At 45.2% G+C, this 22,368-nt stretch overlaps 1 protein-coding gene across 1 annotated transcript in view; it reads right to left on the bottom strand.

Moving 5' to 3' along the window:
- Nucleotides 1-12,461, bottom strand: part of LOC123115281 (ATP-dependent zinc metalloprotease FTSH 5, mitochondrial-like) — a 57,956-nt gene extending 45,495 nt beyond the window's left edge. The window contains exons 1-2 of the mRNA XM_044536479.1: nucleotides 12,135-12,461; nucleotides 11,652-12,051 (exon numbers count right to left, since the gene is read on the bottom strand). Coding sequence (XP_044392414.1) covers nucleotides 11,652-12,051; nucleotides 12,135-12,461 — 727 coding nt within the window. The remainder of the gene's footprint in view (nucleotides 1-11,651; nucleotides 12,052-12,134) is intronic.
- Between the last annotated feature and the right edge of the window lie 9,907 nt (nucleotides 12,462-22,368).

Here is a 22,368-nt window from a genome sequence, read left to right as displayed (position 1 = left end):
CATCAAATGTCTCACAACCAACACCATTAATTATTCACACATACACATGTATGTACATATACAATTTTTCCTACATATGTTGCCTTGGTGCCTCCGGAGCACGATGACAAGTGGTTCATGGGGCGGTAGCGGGTAATAGTATTCTCCTTTGGGATCTATGACCTGGTCGAGCAAAAATCCGGCTATTTTCTCTTGAAGTGCTAGTATGCGGTTCGATGGTAGGAGATTATCCTGCACCTCTCTGAACTGTTAAGAAGGATCATGCATGTGTTAGTTGTGTAACTAGATATCGATAATGGTGTGAATAGTGTTCTGACAAACGTACCCAGTCCTGTCTATCAGATCTGCTCCTTTCGGACGTCATCATGCGAATGTTCTCGCAAACATAGAATGCACACAAATTATTCCTCGACGCCTGCTTTAGGGCCTTTACGAGAATGGAATTGAATCAGATAATGATTAATCAAGCATGATAATTAATTAATGATATTGAAATAAGAATTAAAGAGATGGTAGCTAGCTAGTACTACTTAATTACTTACCTTTGGTCGATGCCAAAACAACTTTTGTTTCCAGTCGCCTGGAGTCACCTTGATGAACTTTGCCCATACCCTGCCCGTCGGCAAAAAAAATTAATAAAGGGGTTATTAAATAGTTCATATCAGGAAATAACGAGCTAATAATAGGCCGAGATATATATAGTTAATAATGATTGAAATTACCTGTCGACTATCCCCTTCACGATGGTGAAGTCTTTATCTTCTTTAGTTAGTGAGTCCAGTAATTCAACTTTTTCTTCCTCAACTTTAATGTCTATCAAGACCCAGTGCCAACTGCATGCGCATGCATTTGCATGTCTTAATTAAGCGAGCATGTGCATAAAATTAATCAACTACCGTAAACCGTATACACTTAATTATTAACAGGTAGCTAGCTAGTAAGCAAAAAACAGAATTTGTAGTACAAGACAGTGTGACTCACGGGAAGTTGTAAGGAAGTAGTATATCTTCATTGCTATTGAGGCGCTTCAAGAACTCTAGCAATGCTTTCCTCTACACCTGCTTGATAAAATGGAAGCTTCCATATGTCCTCATTAATGGTATTTGGGTCAATGAACCCAATGCCATAGCGTCCAGATTTTTTCATTTCATACATCTTCATCCTGCATATAATACCACAGAAAAGAATATAGTGAGGATAATTATATGTAATGATTGATCAAAATTATCACTACATAATTAGCTTGAGACTTAAATTACAGAAAGAAATCATTTACAGACAATAGCAACTGACGATAGACTTGTCGAGTGCGTCTTGATTGTATAACTGAAATAGTTCTGGATACTCAACGGCCAGAGCTTTCTCATGGTAATAATGCTCCTCCTTAACATTCACCATGAGGGACACTCGATTGGAAATCTTGGTAATGTTCATGTACCATTGATGCAATTCATACATTCTCGTTGGGAGGTCCTTGACCTTGTCTGGATAGACCAAAGGTTGGCCCCGGACATATTTCCATTTTATTTCCGATTCTCTAAGCGGAGACATGGGCTCGATTTCGAAGAGTTGTCCAACAGAGATCTTGAGCATTTCAGCCTGCATTATATGCTTCTCCGTTATTACCACATCGCCCAGCTGGGGAACGCTAACGGTTTGCCCACAATAATATTTGGCGCGCGTACTCCTCTCATGTGTTGTTGGCACAATAAGCGGGGGGATCGCTTGCGCCGCCTGTTCTCCCAGCTGGGGAACGGTTTTCCCGCATTTTTTGCCAGCAGCTTGTTGGCTCGAGCTCGAGCTCGCTTCCTTCTGTAGCCGTGCTCGATGTAGCTTCCTGATTTGACGCTCATAATCTAAGTCAACAGGCTTGGGAGCTGGTGCTCTAGCCATACGAATGAAGTGGTCAATCGTTTTCTCAGGCACTTTCTCCTTTGGCGGCGGTGCCGGTTTCGGTCCAAAATGGGCGTCCACTTGGGCCTGCACTATGGCTGCGTTTTGCTCCTCGGTCATGTCGTAAGGCCTCTGAGGAAGAGGAGCGAGGCTTGGACCATATTTATATCGCTTCTCTCCGCCTGTACTTCCTGTACTACCTCAACTCATACCGCTACGCACCATAGCTGCGGCGTGTCTCTTCTGCGATTGCTGAGATAGCGGAGACGGCTGACATGGCTGACGCTGTGCCGGACTTGAAGCAGGAGGAGTGGCCTGACACTGTGCCGGACATGAAGGAGGAGGAGTCTGCTCAAGCGTTCGGGGACTTGGAGGAGGTGGCGGACTTCGAGGAGGAGTCGGCTCACGCATTTGTGGACTTGGAGGAGCGGGAGTCTGCTGACTCGGTGGCGGACTTCGAGGTGGAGTCGGCAGACGACGCAGTGTCGGTGGACTTGGAAAGATGATGCAATCCTTTCTCAATAGGATGGTACGATGTGCTGTATCTCCCAGTGTGCGCTCGCCGTCACCTCCAGCAATGTCAAGTACTAGCATCGAATATGGCTCCACCACTTCATCAACCATGACACGAGCATAGCCCTTTGGAATCGGGATGCAATGGAAGGTTGCTTAAGGGGTAATTGTGAAAGCAACACCGTCCGCCACCTTCATGGATATGTTCTTCATTTTGGAGTGTAGCTCACAGTTAGTGTTCTCTATGATGTCATCCATAGGGTGGTATGTATCCAGCAGTGTGTCGCCCGGGGCAGAACCAACGCTGCTTCTCGGCATGGATGGTACGGTGCTATCCAATGATGGACGATCATCCGCTTGCTGATGCCGCTGGTGAGACCCCCTTTCCTGGCTAAGTGAGTCGATCTACTACTGCCACTGCTGAGACCCCCTTTCCTGGCTAAGTGAGTCGATCTGCTGCTGCTGCTGTTGGAATTTGAGTGCCAAGTCCGCGTGCCTTGCTTCTAGGCCTTGAAGGCGTTCAGCGTCCTGCTTCCTCTGCTCCTCCTCCAGCTTCCTCTTCTTCTCCTCCTCCATCTTCTTTCTTGCACGGGACCTGTAGTCGTCATTCCAGTCTGAAAAGCCCTCATACCAGGGAATAACGCCCATGCCTCGTGTTCTTCCCGGGTGTTCAGGATTTCCCAGGCCGCGCGTAAGCTCTTTGTTCTCTCTCTTGGGCGTGAACACCCCCGCTCGAGCTTCTTCTATTGCGTCAAGTATCTTTTGTTCGGCTCCTTTTAGACTTGCCTTCTTCGAAACCAGGCTTGTCTTCGGGTCCAACGCCCCCCCCCATGCGCATAGAACCAAGTTCTGCACCTGGGGGGGCCAGCTCCTAGTAATTGGAGTGACCCATGCACCCTCCATCTCTTGCTCAGACTTATCCCACTTAGGTATTCCCACCGCGTAGCCACCTGGACCCAGCCTATGGAACTACGTCTTTTTTGCGGCATTGGCCTTGTTTTTTATCGACCGTTCCTTAGATATTTCTGAATCCTTGAATTTCACAAAATCGTCCCAGTGTTCTCTTTGCTTCTCCAGTGTTCCCGTGAATTCTGGAGTCTTCCTTTTTGCAGCGAGGTAGTTGGCCCATACAGTTTTCTTGTGGGTGTTGAATGCAATTGCCATCTTCTTAAGAGCAGCGCCCTTCAATTTGTCCACATCTGCTTTAGTGAAATAATCTGGTAGGGTGAAATGTTCCATCAGAGAATCCCAAAGGTCTTGTTTGGCTCTGTCGTCGACCCAAGTAACACCTGGACGTTTAGTATTTGGCTCTTTCCATTATTGAATGGAGATCGGGAGTTTGTCCTTCACAAGAACTCCGCACTGACGAGTCCACTTGTTTGCAATGTTCTTAGGCGTCAAGGGTTCGCCACTAGGTTTGACGGATTCGATGTTGTACTTTACACCGTCCTTCAACAATCTGCTCGGGCCTCGCTTTGTCCTGCTGTCTGTACAAGCAGATTTGCTCGATCTGGAGGGCTGAAAGAAGAAGATCGATTCGTTCATATATCTTAAAATAAAAAAAACATGTGATGATCACCAGATGCCTGCTTATATAAATATACCTCGCCGGTAGTCTTTGTTATTTGAAGATCAGCATTCTCTGTGTCATCATAAACATTGTTTGTGTCATCATAATCAGAATCATAGTTCATGACTTCATCGGCTCGGTCATCGAGATCGAATATCTTTTCATCATCCTCTCCGGTATTGTTCAGATATTGGGAGCCATCATCTGCTTCATTCAGATCATCTAGCCTGCCAGGGCTGCGTATGATGTCGAACAATTCTCGAGTAGATGATTTTTCATATAAAAAACTTTTTCATCCGAGTTAGTATGCAAAAGTTATGCCCATTTTTACAAATTCTCGAGAGATTTTGCAAATAAAGTCGAAATTCATATTTGCAAATTTTCCCAACAACTAGACCACATATCACATGGGAAACTTATTTTCTTTTATTTTTTTGACATTTTCATCATTTTCTTTTATTTTTTTTAAAACTGAAAAGGTGATCCACTTGGGGGGGGGGTAGAGTTTGAAAATGGGACCTTTAGTAGTAGCGCGGTTTTTTACCCCCTCGCTACTACTATGGCACCACTTAGTAGTAGCGAGGGCTAAAAACCAACGCTACTGCTATCAAACTTAGTAGTAGCGAGGTTTTAAAAACCCGCGCTACTACTATGGCATGTCCCGGGGGCACGGTAGAGACCGCTTAGTAGTAGCGAGGGTTAAAAACCCGCGCTACTGCTATCAACTTAGTAGTAGCGAGGTTTACAAACCTGCGTTGCTGGTAAGTAGCAGTAGCGAGGGTTTTTAACCCTCGCTACTAGTAACTTTCTGTGTATAGGCTTTTCCCTAGTAGTGCCTAGGCTTTATGGACCTGCATAGAAGAATTCATTGAGAAAAGGTCAAAGCCTGACATCAGATATGCTGAAATTTAGTCTATTTTGGGACATCCCAATAACTATTTCAGAAATTCCTAAATAAATCCTAGAGGCCCACTTAGCCCATTTATGCAAGGCATGGAATACTACTAAAGTTTAGTCCCACATTGCTAGTTGAGTGGGAGTTGGACCTCCTTATAAGGGAGGTTCTTTCCCCACTTGTATGAGCATGAGAACAAGAGGGACATCCACGCGCGCTCCTCCTCCGCGGCGCGGCGCGGCGCGGCGTGGCGCGGGAATGAGCCGATGTCTAAATTTTTGCTATGCACTACGGGTATACGAAAGGTCACTCGGAAGCTGAAACATTTTTCTGTAGTGGACACTGAATCCGAACGGCGCGCCTCTTCGGCTGCTGCCTGTTCGTTTCGTCTCCCGCGTTCCCTTCAGCTCCCAGCGCAGCCTCTCGCCTCCTTCTCTTGCACCTATAAAAGGGAGGTCGCTCCTCTCAGATAGATGCACCATAACTTCTCCTTCCTCTCGCCACTGGTTCCAATCTCTGAGCTGTTGTTGTCTTCCTCATCCCGGCTTCCGGCGTGCACCGCGAGTCGGGATAGTAGGCCTCCGAAACCGCACCTTTTGAGTCCTGTATGGGAGAAGCGTGATAAGGTTTCTGGGGAGCGCTCTGCGCGACTACTGACTTCTTCGTCACTGACGCCCCGGACTCCGACGACTACTTCCCCGACGACGACTACTTCCCCGACGTCGACAACCTCCTCGACGACATGGAGGACACCGACCCCAAGTCCAGTGCCTCTGCTCCTGCTACTGTCACATACGTGTTTCTCCCCTTTCTATTAGAGGTTCTACTACAGTTCCTTGTTCTAGCATTTGCCCTACATATGTTAGACTCTATTGCATATATGCAACATGTTGTACTGTCTGCTCTAGATATGTTTAGTTACGGTTCATATATGAACATGTTGTTTACCTTCTCTTTGTGAAATCGCATGGCTTATTTTATCACTGCTATACTAACCATGCTTTATCTAGTATTTCTGTTCATAAAATCATTCGGTAAATTGCTCATATTTCCAACAATCCAAAAACCTTATTATAGGCAATTTACCCCGAGTGGTTTTGTTGCTTCGACCTCCTATGTTTGAGGGTATCCACTATAAGAGGTGGCGCATGAGAGCAGTCTTATGGTTTCAGACCATGAGCTGCTATGACCCCACTCTTGCAAACCTGAAGGAGAGTAAGATGCCCAACAGGCACAAGCTTTTTAGAAAATAGATACCTTGTTTAAGGCTGCTCTCTTGAGTGTTCTTGGTGAGAACATAGTTGATGCTTATGCGTCAATTGATAATGGAAAAGATATGTGGGATGCACTCGAGGCCAAGTTTGGAGTCTCGGATGCTGGCACTGAGCTGTACATCATGGAGCAATTCTATGACTACAGGATGACTGAAGAGCACTCCGTGGTTGAGCAAGCTCATGAGATACAGTCATTTGCTAGAGAACTTGAGCACTTCAATTGTATCCTACCGGACAAGTTTATTGCCGGAGGTATCATCACTAAGCTTCCTCCCACGTGGAGGAACTTTGCTACCTCACTGAAGCATAAGAGGCAGGAGTTTTCCGTTCCGGATCTCATTGGTACTCTTGATGTGGAAGAAAAGGCGAGAGCAAAGGACAATCGTGCTCGAGGTATTGAGGGAGGTTCTAGTGCCAATCTGGTACAGAAGAAGAACTTCCAGCCCCACAAGTTCAAGAATAATGGCAAGTTTGATGGTAAAGCAAAGTTTGATGGGAAGAACAAGGTTGTGCAGCACACGAACTTCAAGAAGAAGAATGACAAGAAGAAAGGTGTTTGTCATGTGTGTGGAGATCCTGATCATTGGGCTCCTAGTTGCCCCAATCGCTATGACAAGCGTCATCCTGGGAAAGGCGGCAAGACCGCTAATGTTGTCATTGGAGACACTGACATGAAGGATGCTGGGTATGGTATATTTCCCACTATTCTTTCAGTATGTCATTCTCCTGATTGGTTGTTTGACACGGGTGCTAATGTGCATGTATGCGGTGATATTTCCATGTTTTCATCTTATCAGACCACAGGGACTTCAATCGTGCTAATGGGCAACGGTTCAAGTGCTTCTGTTCGTGGTGTTGGCACGGTCGATCTGAAGTTTACTTCGGGGAAGATCGTGCGGCTGAAGAACGTGCATTATGTCCCCTCCGTCAATAAAAATCTTGTTAGCGGATCTCTTCTGTGTAGAGATGGCTACAAGCTTGTCTTTGAGTCGAATAAATTTGTAATTTCCAAGTATGGAACCTTTGTTGGTAAAGGCTATGAGTCAGGAGGCCTGTTTCGTTTATCCTTATCAGACGTTTGCAATAAAGTTGTTAATCATATTTGCAACAATAGTGAATCAAATGTGTGGCATTCACGTCTTTGTCATGTTAACTTTGGTTGCATGTCGCGACTAGCGAAGTTGAACTTAATCCCTAGTTTCACCACTGTCAAGGGATCCAAGTGTCAAGTGTGTGTGCAAGCTAAGCAACCACGTAAGTCTCATGTGACTGCGGAAACGAGAAATCTTGCACCACTAGAACTCATACATTCAGATCTATGTGAAATGAATGGTGTTTTGACAAAAGGTGGAAAGAAATATTTCATGACGTTAATTGATGACTCCACTAGATACTGTCATGTGTATCTTCTGAAATCTAAGGATGAGGCTTTAAACTATTTCAAGATCTATAAAGCTGAAGCGGAAAACCAACTTAATCGAAAGATCAAGAGGCTTAGGTCTGATCGTGGTGGAGAGTATTTCTCAAATGAATTTGATTCCTTTTGTGCGGAACATGGTATAATCCATGAGAGGACGCCTCCCTATTCACCTCAGTCAAATGGGGTGGCGGAATGGAAGAACCGTACTCTATCTGATTTGGTTAACGCCATGTTAGACACATCGGGTCTCTCCAAGGCATGGTGGGGGGAGGCGATATTGATAGCATGTCATGTCCTAAACCGAGTTCCCACAAAGAACAAAGAGATAACTCCATTCGAGGAATGGGAGAAGAAAAGGTTAAAGCTCTCCTATCTACGAACCTGGGGTTGTTTGGCGAAGGTCAATGTGCCAATTCCAAAGAAGCGGAAGCTGGGACCAAAAATTGTGGATTGTGTTTTCCTGGGATATGCTTTTCATAGCATTGGTTATAGATTCTTGGTTGTAAAATCTGAGGTACCTGACATGCATGTCGGTATGATCATGGAGTCAAATGATGCGACCTTCTTTGAAGATATCTTTCCCATGAAGGATATGGCTACCTCATCTAATCAGGAGATGCCTAGTTCATCGAATCAGGAACCAGTTACAATTACTGAACCTGCCATTTCGATGGAACACTTTGAAAAACCTGTGGAGGAAAACAATGAAGTTCCTACTAGGAGCAAGAGACAAAGGACTGCAAAGGCTTTTGGTGATGATTTTCTTGTATATCTCATAGATGACACTCCCAGTTCTATTTCAGAGGCCTATGCATCTGAAGATGTTGACTACTGGAAGGAAGCAGTTCGTAGCGAGATGGATTCCATCTTGGCGAATGAAACTTGGGAGATAATTGATCGTCCTTATGGGTGCAAACCTATAGGATGCAAATGGGTATTCAAGAAGAAGCTTAGGCCTGATGGTACTATTGAAAGGTACAAGGCTCGGCTCATGGCTAAGGGTTATACCCAAAAGGAAGGTGAAGACTTCTTTGATACTTACTCACCTGTGGCTCGACTGACCACTATTCGAGTTCTACTTTCACTAGCTGCCTCACATGGTCTTCTCGTTCATCAAATGGATGTTAAGGCTGCTTTCCTAAATGGAGAGTTGGACGAGGAAATTTATATGGAACAACCAGATGGGTTTGTAATAGATGGTCAGGAAGGGAAAGTGTGCAACTTGCTGAAGTCTTTGTATGGACTTAAGCAAGCACCAAAATAGTGGCATGAGAAGTTCGAAAGAACTTTAACAGCTGCAGGCTTTGTTGTGAACGAAGCTGACAAATGTGTGTACTATCGCCATGGTGGGGGCAAGGGAGTTATGCTTTGCTTGTATGTTGATGACATACTGATTTTCGGAACAAATCTGAATATTATTAAGGAGGTCAAGGATTTCCTATCTCGCTGTTTTGAGATGAAGGATTTAGGAGTGGCTGATGTCATTCCAAACATCAAGTTATTGAGAGACGATGATGGTGGGATTACATTGCTTCAATCTCACTATGTGGAAAAGATCTTGAGTCGCTTTGGATACAGTGACTGCAAGCCCTCTCCAACACCATATGATGCTAGTGTGTTGCTTCGAAAGAATCAAAGAATTGCTAGAGACTGATTGAAATATTCTCAGATTATTGGCTCGCTTATTTACGTAGCCAGTGCTACAAGACCTGACATCTCTTTTGTTGTTAGCAAACTGAGCCGGTTTGTCTCAAAACCAGGAGATGTGCATTGGAAAGCTCTAGAGAGAGTTTTGCGTTCTTTGAAAGGCACTGCAAATTATGGAATTCACTACATTGGGCATCCAAAGGTGCTTGAAGGGTATAGTGACTCAAACTGGATCTCAGATGCTGATGAGATAAAGGCCACGAGCGGATATGTATTCACTCATGGAGGTGGCGCTGTTTCTTGGAAGTCTTGCAAGCAGACCATCTTAACGAGGTCAACAATGGAAGCAGAACTCACAGCACTAGATACAGCTACGGTCGAAGCAGATTGGCTTCGCCGGCTCTTGAATGACTTGCCGGTTGTTGAGAAACCTGTACCGGGTATCCTTATGAACTGTGACAATCAAACTGTGATCACGAAAGTGAACAGCTCAAAGGATAACATGAAGTCATCAAGACACGTTCGGAGAAGGTTAAAGTCTGTCAGAAAAATGAGAAACTCCGGAGTTATTGCATTGGATTATATCCAAACGTCTAAAAATCTAGCAGATCCTTTTACTAAGGGTCTATCACGTAATGTGATAGATAATGCATCGAGGGAGATGGGTATGAGACCCACAATATGAATTGTTCACAGTGCTAACCTATTCTTTGTGATCGGAGATCCCATGAATTAGATGTGGAAGACAAGATGTTGGTCAACTAGGAGGAAAGTACCTTTACTATTAAAAATACCACTCCATGAAGATGCAATACTCTCCTAAATCTGCATGGTAGGTTGATGTATATCTTAATGTGTTCTAAGAGGCTCATTGAAGCAGAGATGTTGTCCTGCAGAGCATCTTTTGAAGAACGCACCTATATGAGTCTGATTGTTGAACGTCGCAATCTATGATAGTAGGGTTCTCTCAAGTAAACTCATGAAAGGTCTCTGAGTATGACGCATAAGCTCCACCCGCGGGGAAGACCCACGGTAGCCACGTATCGGTCAAGGCTTTATGTGAAGCTAAATTCGCAGAAAACTTGCAGTTCAAGGCCCAGTCCACTGTCCAAGTTGCTTACTAGTGTAGCATAGAGTTCTAGGTGGAAGTTCAACTTAACAGTCTCCACTGTAGTACCGGTATATAAAACATTGTTTTGGAACCAAAGAAAAATTTTGCGTGCCTCTGGGATCTGGTGGGGGATTGCTGGAATTTAGTCTATTTTGGGACAGCCCAATAACTATTTCAGAAATTCCTAAATAAATCCTAGATGCCCACTTAGCCCATATGTGCAAGGCAAGGGATACTACTAAAGTTTAGTCCCACATTGCTAGTTGAGTGGGAGTTGGACCTCCTTATAAGGGAGGTTCTTTCCCCACTTGTATGAGCATGAGAACAAGAGGGACATCCACGCGCGCTCCTCCTCCGCCGTCAGCCTCGCCACGCCACGCCTCGTCACGACGCGCTGCGCCGCGGGTTGCGGGAATGAGCCGATGTCTAATTTTTTGCCACGCACTACGGGTATACGAAAGGTCACTCGAAAGCTGAAACATTTTTCTGTAGTGGACACTGAATCCGAATGGCGCGCCTCTTCGGCTCCTGCCTGTTCGTTTCATCTCCTGCGTTCCCTTCAGCTCCCGGCGCAGCCTCTCGCTCCTTCTCTTGCGCCTATAAAAGGGAGGTCGCTCCTCTCAGATAGATGCACCAGAACTTCTCCTTCCTCTCGCCACTGGTTCCAATCTCTGAGCTACTGTTATCTTCCTCATCCCGGCTTGCGGCGTGCACCGCGAGTCGGGACAGTAGGCCTCCAAAACCGCACATTTTGAGTCATGTACGGGAGAAGGGTGATAAGGTTTTTGGGGAGCGCTCTGCGCGACTACTGACTTCTTCGTCACGGATGCCCCGGACCCCGACGACTACTTCCCCGACGACGACTATTTCCCCGACATCGACAACCTCCTCGACGACATGGAGGACACCGGCCCCAAGTCCAGTGCCTCTGCTCCTGCTGCTATCACGTACGTGTTTCTCCCCTTTCTATTAGAGGTTCTGCTACAGTTCCTTGTTCTAGCATTTGCCCTACATATGTTAGACTCTATTGCATATATGCAACATGCTATATTGTCTGCTCTAGATATGTTTAGTTATGGTTCATATATGAACATGTTGTTTACCTTCTCTTTGTCAAATTACATGGCTTATTTTATCACTGCTATACTAGCCATGCTTTATCTAGTATTTCTGTTCATAAAATCATTCGGTAAATTGCTCATATTTCCAACAAGATACAGCGAAAAATAAGCAAGCCTTGTATACATGTACCTTTGACATGTAAGCCTCAAGGATCTGCCGTCGGCCCTCAACATATGGAGTAGGAACATGGATTTGACGGTCAAGACGCCCAGGCCTAGCAATGGCTTTATCTAGCGACTCCGGGAAGTTTGTCGCTGCGATCACGATTATCCCTTCATTCTGCCTGAAGCCATCCATCTCAGAAAGCAGCTGGTTCATGGTCTGCCTCTGCCACGACGGGTCTGATGCATGTCTGCGTCCAGCAACGGCGTCGATCTCATCGATGAATATTATGCAAGGAGATCGCTTCTTTGCTACACGAAAGAGCTCCCGTACTCTCTTAGCCCCAAGACCCACATACACCTCCTCAAAATCACTCCCACTGCATGCAAAGAACGGGACGCCGGCTTCCGCGGCCATGGCCCTTGCCAACATGGTCTTCCCTGTGCCGGGTGGGCCTGTAAGCAAAACACCCTTTGGAAGCTTGCCACCAAGGCGAGTGAAACTCTGTAAAACATGTAAATCTAGGTCAACAACTCTACAAAGCATTAAAACGCATGCACGCAGGTTGATGGCAATGCCACACTCACCTTGGGGTCTCGCAGGTAGAGAACTATGTCCTCAAGGTCAGCCTTGGCTTCGTCGACCCCCTTTACGTCACTGAATTTTGTGCTTAAATCCGCAGCCGCTTGTTTCAAAGCATCAAATTTACCAACTTCTGTGTCGTCACACATATCAATCAAAACCTTAAGGCCATAGATTGCAAAGCCAGTAACTACAAGGGCTCCACAGGTACGCAGAAGCTGCTTTTTAAGCAGGCCTTTCTGTGTTATGTAGTAGGGTGCACTGGCTGTACCAAGAACACGCCCTTCCTCCCTTGCTGCACTTGAAACTCCTGCATAGAGAACAGAACCCATCCGTGCACACAAAAGTTATCAAACCAATTTGTGTGTTTGCCATTTATGTAATTATGGGTATAAATAGTCATCCTACTCCTAACTCATAAACATGGTGAAAAAAAGGCGGGTACCTCGATTTAGCATTTTCGTGAAGCGAAGCCCTGTATAACTCTTTCCATGTTGCTCCTATGAATCTCTTTAGAATGAGAAGCGACACCAGAGTGCTAGCCCCGTGCCCACCTCTGCTGTAGAGCACAATAGCTGCATATTGTGTGCTGAACCAGTAAAACTTGTGCTTTCGATCTTAAACAAGATCTCAGATTTACTTCTGCCCTACACACTTGCCTCTGTTCAGTTCAAAGCACAGTGTATGGAGGCCATAATCTGCTTCTAACATGGAGCCCAAAAAATAAATAAATAATGGCAGTTGTACACTCATGTCATGTGCATGGCTCTTCTCTAACACTTGCTCTCATGCTAATTGAAAAATGGGACCATTAGAATTGTTTGGTTGTTAGAGGCTGCCTCTAAGATTAGAGGCAACAGTAAGCTTGGAGGCAATAAAACACTAGTGCAGAACCGGTCTTTAGTGCCGGTTCGTAACGGCCTTTAGTGTCGGTTTGCCAACCGGCACTAAAGAGTGGGGACTAAAGCCCCCCCCCCCTTACTACCGGTTCGTCATGAACCGGCGCTAAAGTGACACCACGTGGCACGAGCCAGACCCGTGTGCGCGTAGGACATTAGTACCGGTTGGTAACACACCAACCGGTACTAAATGTTTGGGGGGTTTTTTGCTTTATTTTCCATTCCATTTTTTTTTGCTGGTATTTCACGATACTACAAATTGTACATGTTATGCATATATAAATAGATTTTCTCGTACGTAGAACCGCATATATATATATATATATATATATATATATATATATATATATATATATATATATATATATATATATATCATCGAATGTCTCACAACCAACACCATTAATTATTCACACATACACATGTATGTACATATACAATTTTTCCTACATATGTTGCCTTGGTGCCTCCGGAGCACGATGACAAGTGGTTCATGGGGGCGGTAGACGGTAATAGTATTCTCCTTTGGGATCTATGACCTGGTCGAGCAAAAATCCGGCTATTTCCTCTTGAAGTGCTAGTATGCGGTTCGATGGTAGGAGATTATCCTGCACCTCTCTGAATTGTTAAGAAGGATCATGCATGTGTTAGTTGTGTGACTAGATATCGATAATGGTGTGAATAGTGTTCTGACAAACGTACCCAGTCCTGTCTATCAGATCTGCTCCTTTCGGACGTCATCATGCGAATGTTCTTGCAAACATAGAATGCACACAAATTATTCCCCGACGTCTGCTTTAGGGCCTTTACGAGAATGGGATTGAATCAGATAATGATTAATCAAGCATGATAATTAATTAATGATATTGAAATAAGAATTAAAGAGATGGTAGCTAGCTAGTACTACTTAATTACTTAACTTTGGTCGATGCCAAAACAACTTTTGTTTCCAGTCGCCTGGAGTCACCTCGATGAACTTTGCCCATACCCTGCCCGTCGGCAAAGAAAATTAATAAATGGGTTATTAAATAGTTCATATCAGGAAATGACGAGCTAATAATAGGCCGAGATATATATAGTTAATAATGATTGAAATTACCTGTTGACTATCCCCTTCACGATGGTGAAGTCTTTATCTTCTTTAGTTAGTGAGTCCAGTAATTCAACTTTTTCTTTCTCAACTTTAATGTCTATCAAGATCCAGTGCCAACTGCATGCGCATGTGTTTGCATGTCTTAATTAAGCGAGCATGTGCATAAAATTAATCAACTACCGTAAACCGTATACACTTAATTATTAACAGCTAGCTAGCTAGTAAGCAAAAACAGAATTTATAGTACAAGACAGTGTGACTCACGGGAAGTTGTAAGGAAGTAGTATATCTTCATTGCTATTGAGGCGCTTCAAAAACTCTAGCAATGCTTTCCTCTACACCTGCTTGATAAAATGGAAGCTTCCATATGTCCTCATTAATTGGGTCAATGAACCCAATGCCATAGCGTCCAGATTTTTTCATTTCATACATCTTCATCCTGCATATAATACCACAGAAAAGAATATAGTGAGGATAATTACATGTAATGATTGATCAAAATTATCACTACATAACTAGCTTGAGACTTAAATTACAGAAAGAAATCATTTACAGACAATAGCAACTGACGATAGACTTGTCGAGTGCGTCTTGATTGTATAACTGAAATAGTTTTGGATACTCAATGGCCAGAGCTTTCTCATGGTAATAATGCTCCTCCTTGACATTCACCATGAGGGACACTCGATTGGAAATCTTGGTAATGTTCATGTACCATTGATGCAATTCATACATTCTCGTTGGGAGGTCCTTGACCTTGTCTGGATAGACCAAAGGTTGGCCCCGGACATATTTCCATTTTATTTCCGATTCTCTAAGCGGAGACATGTGCTCGATTTCGAGGAGTTGTCCAACAGAGATCTTGAGCATTTCAGCCTGCATTATATGCTCCTCCGTTATTACCACATCGCCCAGCTGGGGAATGCTAACGGTTTGCCCACAATAATATTTGGCGCGCATACTCCTCTCATGTGTTGTTGGCACAATAAGCGGGGGGATCGCTTGCGCCGCCTGTTCTCCCAGCTGGGGAACGATTTTCCCGCATTTTTTGCCAGCTGCTTGTTGGCTCGAGCTCGAGCTCGCTTCCTTCTGTAGCCGTGCTCGATGTAGCTTCCTGATTTGACGCTCATAGTCTGAGTCAACAGGCTTGGGAGCCGGTGCTCTAGCCATACGAATGAAGTGGTCAATCATTTTCTCAGGCACTTTCTCCTTTGGTGGCGGTGCCGGTTTCGGTCCAAAATGGGCGTCCACTTGGGCCTGCACTATGGCTGCGTTTTGCTCCTCGGTCATGTCGTAAGGCCTCTGAGGATGAGGAGCGAGGCTTGGACCATATTTATATCGCTTGTCTCCGCCTGTACTTCCTGTACTACCTCGACTCGTACCGCTACGCATCATAGCTGCGGCGTGTCTCTTCTGCGATTGCTGAGACAGCGGAGACGGCTGACATGGCTAACGCTGTGCCGGACTTGAAGTAGGAGGAGTGGCCTAACGTTGTGCCGGACATGAAGGAGGAGGAGTCTGCTCAAGCGTTCAGGGACTTGGAGGAGGTGGCGGACTTCGAGGAGGAGTCGGCTCACGCGTTTGTGGACTTGGAGGAGCGGGAGTCTGCTGACTCGGTGGCGGACTTCGAGGAGGAGTCGGCAGACGACACGGTGTCGTTGGACTTGGAAAGATGATGCAATCCTTTCTCAATAGGATGATACAATGTACTGTATCTCCCAGTGTGCGCTCGCCGTCACCTCCAGCAATGTCAAGTACTAGCATCGAATATGGCTCCACCACTTCATCACCCATGACACGAGCATAGCCCTTTGGAATCGGGATGCAATGGAAGGTTGCTTAAGGGGTAATTGTGAAAGCAACACCGTCCGCCACCTTCATGGATATGTTCTTCAATTTGGAGTGTAGCTCACAGTTAGTGTTCTCTATGATGTCATCCATAGGGTGGTATGTATCCAGCAGTGTGTCGCCCGGGGCAGAACCAACGCTGCTTCTCGGCATGGATGGTACGGTGCTATCCAATGATGGACGATCATCCGCTTGCTGCTGCCGCTGCTGAGACCCCCTTTCCTGGCTAAGTGAGTCGATCTGCTACTGCCGCTGCTGAGACCCCCTTTCCTGGCTAAGTGAGTCGATCTGCTGCTGCTGCTGCTGGAATTTGAGTGCCAAGTCCGCGTGCCTTGCTTCTAGGCCTTGAAGGCGTTCTGCGTCCTGCTTCCTCTGCTCCTCCTCCAGCTTCCTCTTCTTCTCCTCCTCCATCTTCTTTCTTGCACGGGACCTGTAGTCGTCATTCCAGTCCAAAAAGCCCTCATACCAGGGAATAACGCCCATGCCTCGTGTTCTTCCCGGGTGTTCAGGATTTCCCAGGGCGCGCGTAAGCTCTTCGTTCTCTCTGTTGGGCGTGAACACCCCCGCTCGAGCTTCTTCTATTGCATCAAGTATCTTTTGTTCGGCTCCTTTTAGACTTGCCTTCTTCGAAACCAGGCTTGTCTTCGGGTCCAACGCCCCCCCATGCACATAGAACCAAGTTCTGCACCTGGGGGGCGGCTCCTAGTAATCGGAGTGACCCCTACACCCTCCATCTCTTGCTCAGACTTATCCCACTTAGGCATTCCCACCGCGTAGCCACCTGGACCCAGCCTATGGAACTACGTCTTTTTTGCGGCATTGGCCTTGTTTTTTATCGACCGTTCCTTAGATATTTCTGAATCCTTGAATTTCACAAAATCGTCCCAGTGTTCTCTTTGCTTCTCCAGTGTTCCCGTGAATTCTGGAGTCTTCCTTTTTGCAGCGAGGTAGTTGGCCCATACAGTTTTCTTGTGGGTGTTGAATGCAATTGCCATCTTCTTAAGAGCAGCGCCCTTCACTTTGTCCACATCTGCTTTAGTGAAATAATCTGGTACGGTGAAATGTTCCATCAGAGAATCCCAAAGGTCTTGTTTGGCTCTTTCGTCGACCCAAGTAACACCTGGACGTTTAGTATTTGGCTCTTTACATTATTGAATGGAGATCGGGAGTTTGTCCTTCACAAGAACTCCGCACTGACGAGTCCACTTGTTTGCAATGTTCTTAGGCGTCAAGGGTTCACCACTAGGTTTTATGGATTCGATGTTGTACTTTACACCGTCCTTCAACAATCTGCTCGGGCCTCGCTTTGTCCTGCTGTCTGTACAAGCAGATTTGCTCGATCTGGAGGGCTGAAAGAAGAAGATTGATTCGTTCATATATCTTAAAATAAAAAAAATATGTGATGATCACCAGATGCCTGCTTATATAAATATACCTCGCCGGTAGTCTTTGTTATTTGAAGATCAGCATTCTCTGTGTCATCATAAACATTGTTTGTGTCATCATAATCAGAATCATAGTTCATGACTTCATCGGCTCGGTCATCGAGATCGAATATCTTTTCATCACCCTCTCCGGTATTGTTCAGATATTGGGAGCCGTCATCTGCTTCATTCAGATCATCTAGCCTGCCAGGGCTGCTTATGATGTCGAACAATTCTCGAGTAGATTATTTTTCATATAAAAAACTTTTTCATCCGAGTTAGTATGCAAAAGTTATGCCCATTTTTACAAATTCTCGAGAGATTTTGCAAATAAAGTCGAAATTCATATTTGCAAATTTTCCCAATAACTAGACCACATATCACATGGGAAACTTATTTTCTTTTTTTTTTGACATTTTCATCATTTTCTTTTATTTATTTTTAAATTGAAAAGGCGATCCACTCGGGGGGGGTAGAGTTTGAAAATGGGACCTTTAGTAGTAGCGCGGTTTTTTACCCACTCGCTACTACTATGGCACCACTTAGTAGTAGCGAGGGCTAACAACCAACGCTACTGCTATCAAACTTAGTAGTAGCGAGGTTTTAAAAACCCGCGCTACTACTATGGCATGTCCCGGGGAGCACGGTAGAGACCGCTTAGTAGTAGCGAGGGTTAAAAACCCGCGCTACTGCTATCAACTTAGTAGTAGCGAGGTTTACAAACCTGCGTTGCTGGTAAGTAGCAGTAGCGAGGGTTTTTAACACTCGCTACTAGTAACTTTCTGTGTATAGGCTTTTCCCTAGTAGTGCCTAGGCTTTACGGACCTGCATAGAAGAATTCATTGAGAAAAGGTCAAAGCCTGACATCAGATATGCTGGAATTTAGTCTACTTTGGGACATGCCAATAACTATTTCAGAAATTCCTAAATAAATCCTAGAGGCCCACTTAGCCCATTTATGCAAGGCAAGGAATACTACTAAAGTTTAGTGCCACATTGCTAGTTGAGTGGGAGTTGGACCTCCTTATAAGGGAGGTTCTTTCCCCACTTGTATGAGCATGAGAACAAGAGGGACATCCACGCGCGCTCCTCCTCCGCGGCGCGGCACGGCGTGGCGTGGGAATGAGCCGATGTCTAAATTTTTGCTACGCACTACGGGTATATGAAAGGTCACTCGGAAGCTGAAACATTTTTCTGTAGTGGACACTGAATCCGAACGGCGCGCCTCTTCGGCTGCTGCCTGTTCGTTTCGTCTCCCGCGTTCCCTTCAGCTCCCAGCGCAGCCTCTCGCCTCCTTCTCTTGTGCCTATAAAAGGAAGGTCGCTCCTCTCAGATAGATGCACCATAACTTCTCCTTCCTCTCGCCACTGGTTCCAATCTCTGAGCTGTTGTTGTCTTCCTCATCCCGGCTTCCGGCGTGCACCGCGAGTCGGGACAGTAGGCCTCCGAAACCGCACCTTTTGAGTCCTGTACGGGAGAAGCGTGATAAGGTTTCTGGGGAGCGCTCTGCGCGACTACTGACTTCTTCGTCACTGACGCCCCGGACTCCGACGACTACTTCCCCGACGACGACTACTTCCCCGACGTCGACAACCTCCTCGACGACATGGAGGACACCGACCCCAAGTCCAGTGCCTCTGCTCCTGCTACTGTCACATATGTGTTTCTCCCCTTTCTATTAGAGGTTCTACTATAGTTCCTTGTTCTAGCATTTGCCCTACATATGTTAGACTCTATTGCATATATGCAACATGCTGTACTGTCTTCTCTAGATATGTTTAGTTACGGTTCATATATGAACATGTTGTTTACCTTCTCTTTGTGAAATCGCATGGCTTATTTTATCACTGCTATACTAACCATGCTTTATCTAGTATTTCTGTTCATAAAATCATTCGGTAAATTGCTCATATTTCCAACAATCCAAAAACCTTATTATAGGCAATTTACCCCGAGTGGTTTTGCTGCTTCCACGAGACCTCCTATGTTTGAGGGTATCCACTATAAGAGGTGGCGCGTGAGAGCAGTCTTATGGTTTCAGACCATGAGCTGCTATGACTCCACTCTTGGCAAACCTGAAGGAGAGCAAGATGCCCAACAGGCACAAGCTTTTCAGAAAATGGATACCTTGTTTAAGGCTGCTCTCTTGAGTGTTCTTGGTGAGAACATAGTTGATGCTTATGCGTCAATTGATAATGGAAAAGATATGTGGGATGCACTCGAGGCCAAGTTTGGGGTCTCGGATGCTGGCACTGAGCTGTACATCATGGAGCAATTCTATGACTACAGGATGACTGAAGAGCGCTCCGTGGTTGAGCAAGCTCATGAGATACAGTCATTTGCTAGAGAACTTGAGCACTTCAATTGTATCCTACCGGACAAGTTTATTGCCGGAGGTATCATCACTAAGCTTCCTCCCATCGTGGAGGAACTTTGCTACCTTACTGAAGCATAAGAGGCAGGAGTTTTCCGTTCCGGATCTCATTGGTACTCTTGATGTGGAAGAAAAGGCGAGAGCAAAGGACACACGTGCTCGAGGTATTGAGGGAGGTTCTAGTGCCAATCTGGTACAGAAGAAGAACTTCCAGCCCCACAAGTTCAAGAATAATGGCAAGTTTGATGGTAAAGCAAAGTTTGATGGGAAGAACATGGTTCTGCAGCACACGAACTTCAAGAAGAAGAATGACAAGAAGAAAGGTGCTTGTCATGTGTGTGGAGGTCCTGATCATTGGGCTCCTAGTTGCCCCAATCGCTATGACAAGCGTCATGCTGGGAAAGGCGGCAAGACCGCTAATGTTGTCAGTGGAGACACTGACATGAAGGACGCTGGGTATGGTATATTTCCCACTATTCTTTCAGTATGTCATTCTCCTGATTGGTTGATTGATACGGGTTCTAATGTGCATGTATGCGTTGATATTTCCATGTTTTCAACTTATCAGACCGCAGGGACTTCAACCGTGCTGATGGGCAACGGTTCAAGTGCTTCTGTTCGTGGTGTTGGCACGATCGATCTGAAGTTACTTCGGGGAAGATCGTGCGGCTAAAGAATGTGCATTATGTCCCCTCCGTCAATAAAAATCTTGTTAGCAGATCTCTTCTGTGTAGAGATGGCTACAAGCTAGTTTTTTAGTCGAATAAATTTGTAATTTCCAAGTATGGAACCTTTGTTGGTAAAGGCTATGAGTCAGGAAGCCTGTTTCGTTTATCCTTATCAGACGTTTGCAATAAAGTTGTTAATCATATTTGCAACAATAGTGAATCAAATGTGTGGCATTCACGTCTTTGTCATGTTAACTTTGGTTGCATGTCGCGACTAGCGAAGTTGAACTTAATCCCTAGTTTCACCACTGTCAAGGGATCTAAGTGTCAAGTGTGTGTGCAAGCTAAGCAACCTCGTAAGTCTCATGTGACTGCGGAAACGAGAAATCTTGCACCACTAGAACTCATACATTCAGATCTATGTGAAATGAATGGTGTTTTGACAAAAGGTGGAAAGAAATATTTCATGACGTTAATTGATGACTCCACTAGATACTGTCATGTGTATCTTCTGAAATCTAAGGATGAGGCTTTGAACTATTTCAAGACCTATAAAGCTGAAGCGGAAAACCAACTTGATCGAAAGATCAAGAGGCTTAGGTCCGATCGTGGTGGAGAGTATTTCTCAAATGAATTTGATTCCTGTTGTGCGGAACATGGTACAATCCATGATAGGACGCCTCCCTATTCACCTCAGTCAAATGGGGTGGCCGAAAGAAAGAACCGTACTCTAACTGATTTGGTTAATGCCATGTTAGACACATCGGGTCTCTCCAAGGCATGGTGGGGGGAGGCGATATTGATAGCATGTCATGTCCTAAACCGAGTTCCCACAAAGAACAAAGAGATAACTCCATTCGAGGAATGGGAGAAGAAAAGGTTAAAGCTCTCTTATCTACGAACCTGGGGCTGTTTGGCGAAAGTCAATGTGCCAATTCCAAAGAAGCGGAAGCTGGGACCAAAAACTGTGGATTGTGTTTTCCTGGGATATGCTTTTCATAGCATTGGTTATAGATTCTTGGTTGTAAAATCTGAGGTACCTGACATGCATGTCGGTACGATCATGGAGTCGAATGATGCGACTTTCTTTGAAGATATCTTTCCCATGAAGGATATGGCTACCTCATCTAATCAGGAGATGCATAGTTCATCGAATCAGGAACCAGTTACAATTACTGAACCTGCCATTTCGATGGAACACTTTGAAAAGCCTGTGGAGGAGAACAATGAAGTTCCTACTAGGAGCAAGAGACAGAGGACTGCAAAGTCTTTTGGTGATGATTTTCTTGTGTATCTCATAGATGACACTCCCAGTTCTATTTCAGAGGCCTATGCATCTGAAGATGCTGACTACTGGAAGGAAGCAGTTCGTAGCGAGATGGATTCCATCTTGGCGAATGAAACTTGGGAGATAACTGATCGTCCTTATGGGTGCAAACCTATAGGATGCAAATGGGTATTCAAGAAGAAGCTTAGGCCTGATGGTACTATTGAAAAGTACAAGGCTCGGCTCGTGGCTAAGGGTTATACCCAAAAGGAAGGTGAAGACTTCTTTGATACTTACTCACCTGTGGCTCGACTGACCACTATTCGAGTTCTACTTTCACTAGCTGCCTCACATGGTCTTCTCGTTCATCAAATGGATGTTAAGACTGCTTTCCTAAATGGAGAGTTGGACGAGGAAATTTATATGGAACAACCAGATGGGTTTGTAATAGATGGTCAGGAAGGGAAAGTGTGCAAGTTGCTGAAGTCTTTGTATGGACTTAAGCAAGCACCCAAGCAGTGGCACGAGAAGTTCGAAAGAACTTTAACAGCTGCAGGCTTTGTTGTGAACGAAGCTGACAAATGTGTGTACTATCGCCATGGTGGGGGCGAGGGAGTTATGCTTTGCTTGTATGTTGATGACATACTGATTTTCGGAACAAATCTG

Source organism: Triticum aestivum, chromosome 5B (genome assembly GCF_018294505.1).
Source record: "Triticum aestivum cultivar Chinese Spring chromosome 5B, IWGSC CS RefSeq v2.1, whole genome shotgun sequence".
NCBI lineage: Eukaryota > Viridiplantae > Streptophyta > Magnoliopsida > Poales > Poaceae > Triticum > Triticum aestivum.
Note: the sequence above shows the minus strand (reverse complement) of the source record. Positions and strands in the feature narration are given on the sequence as shown.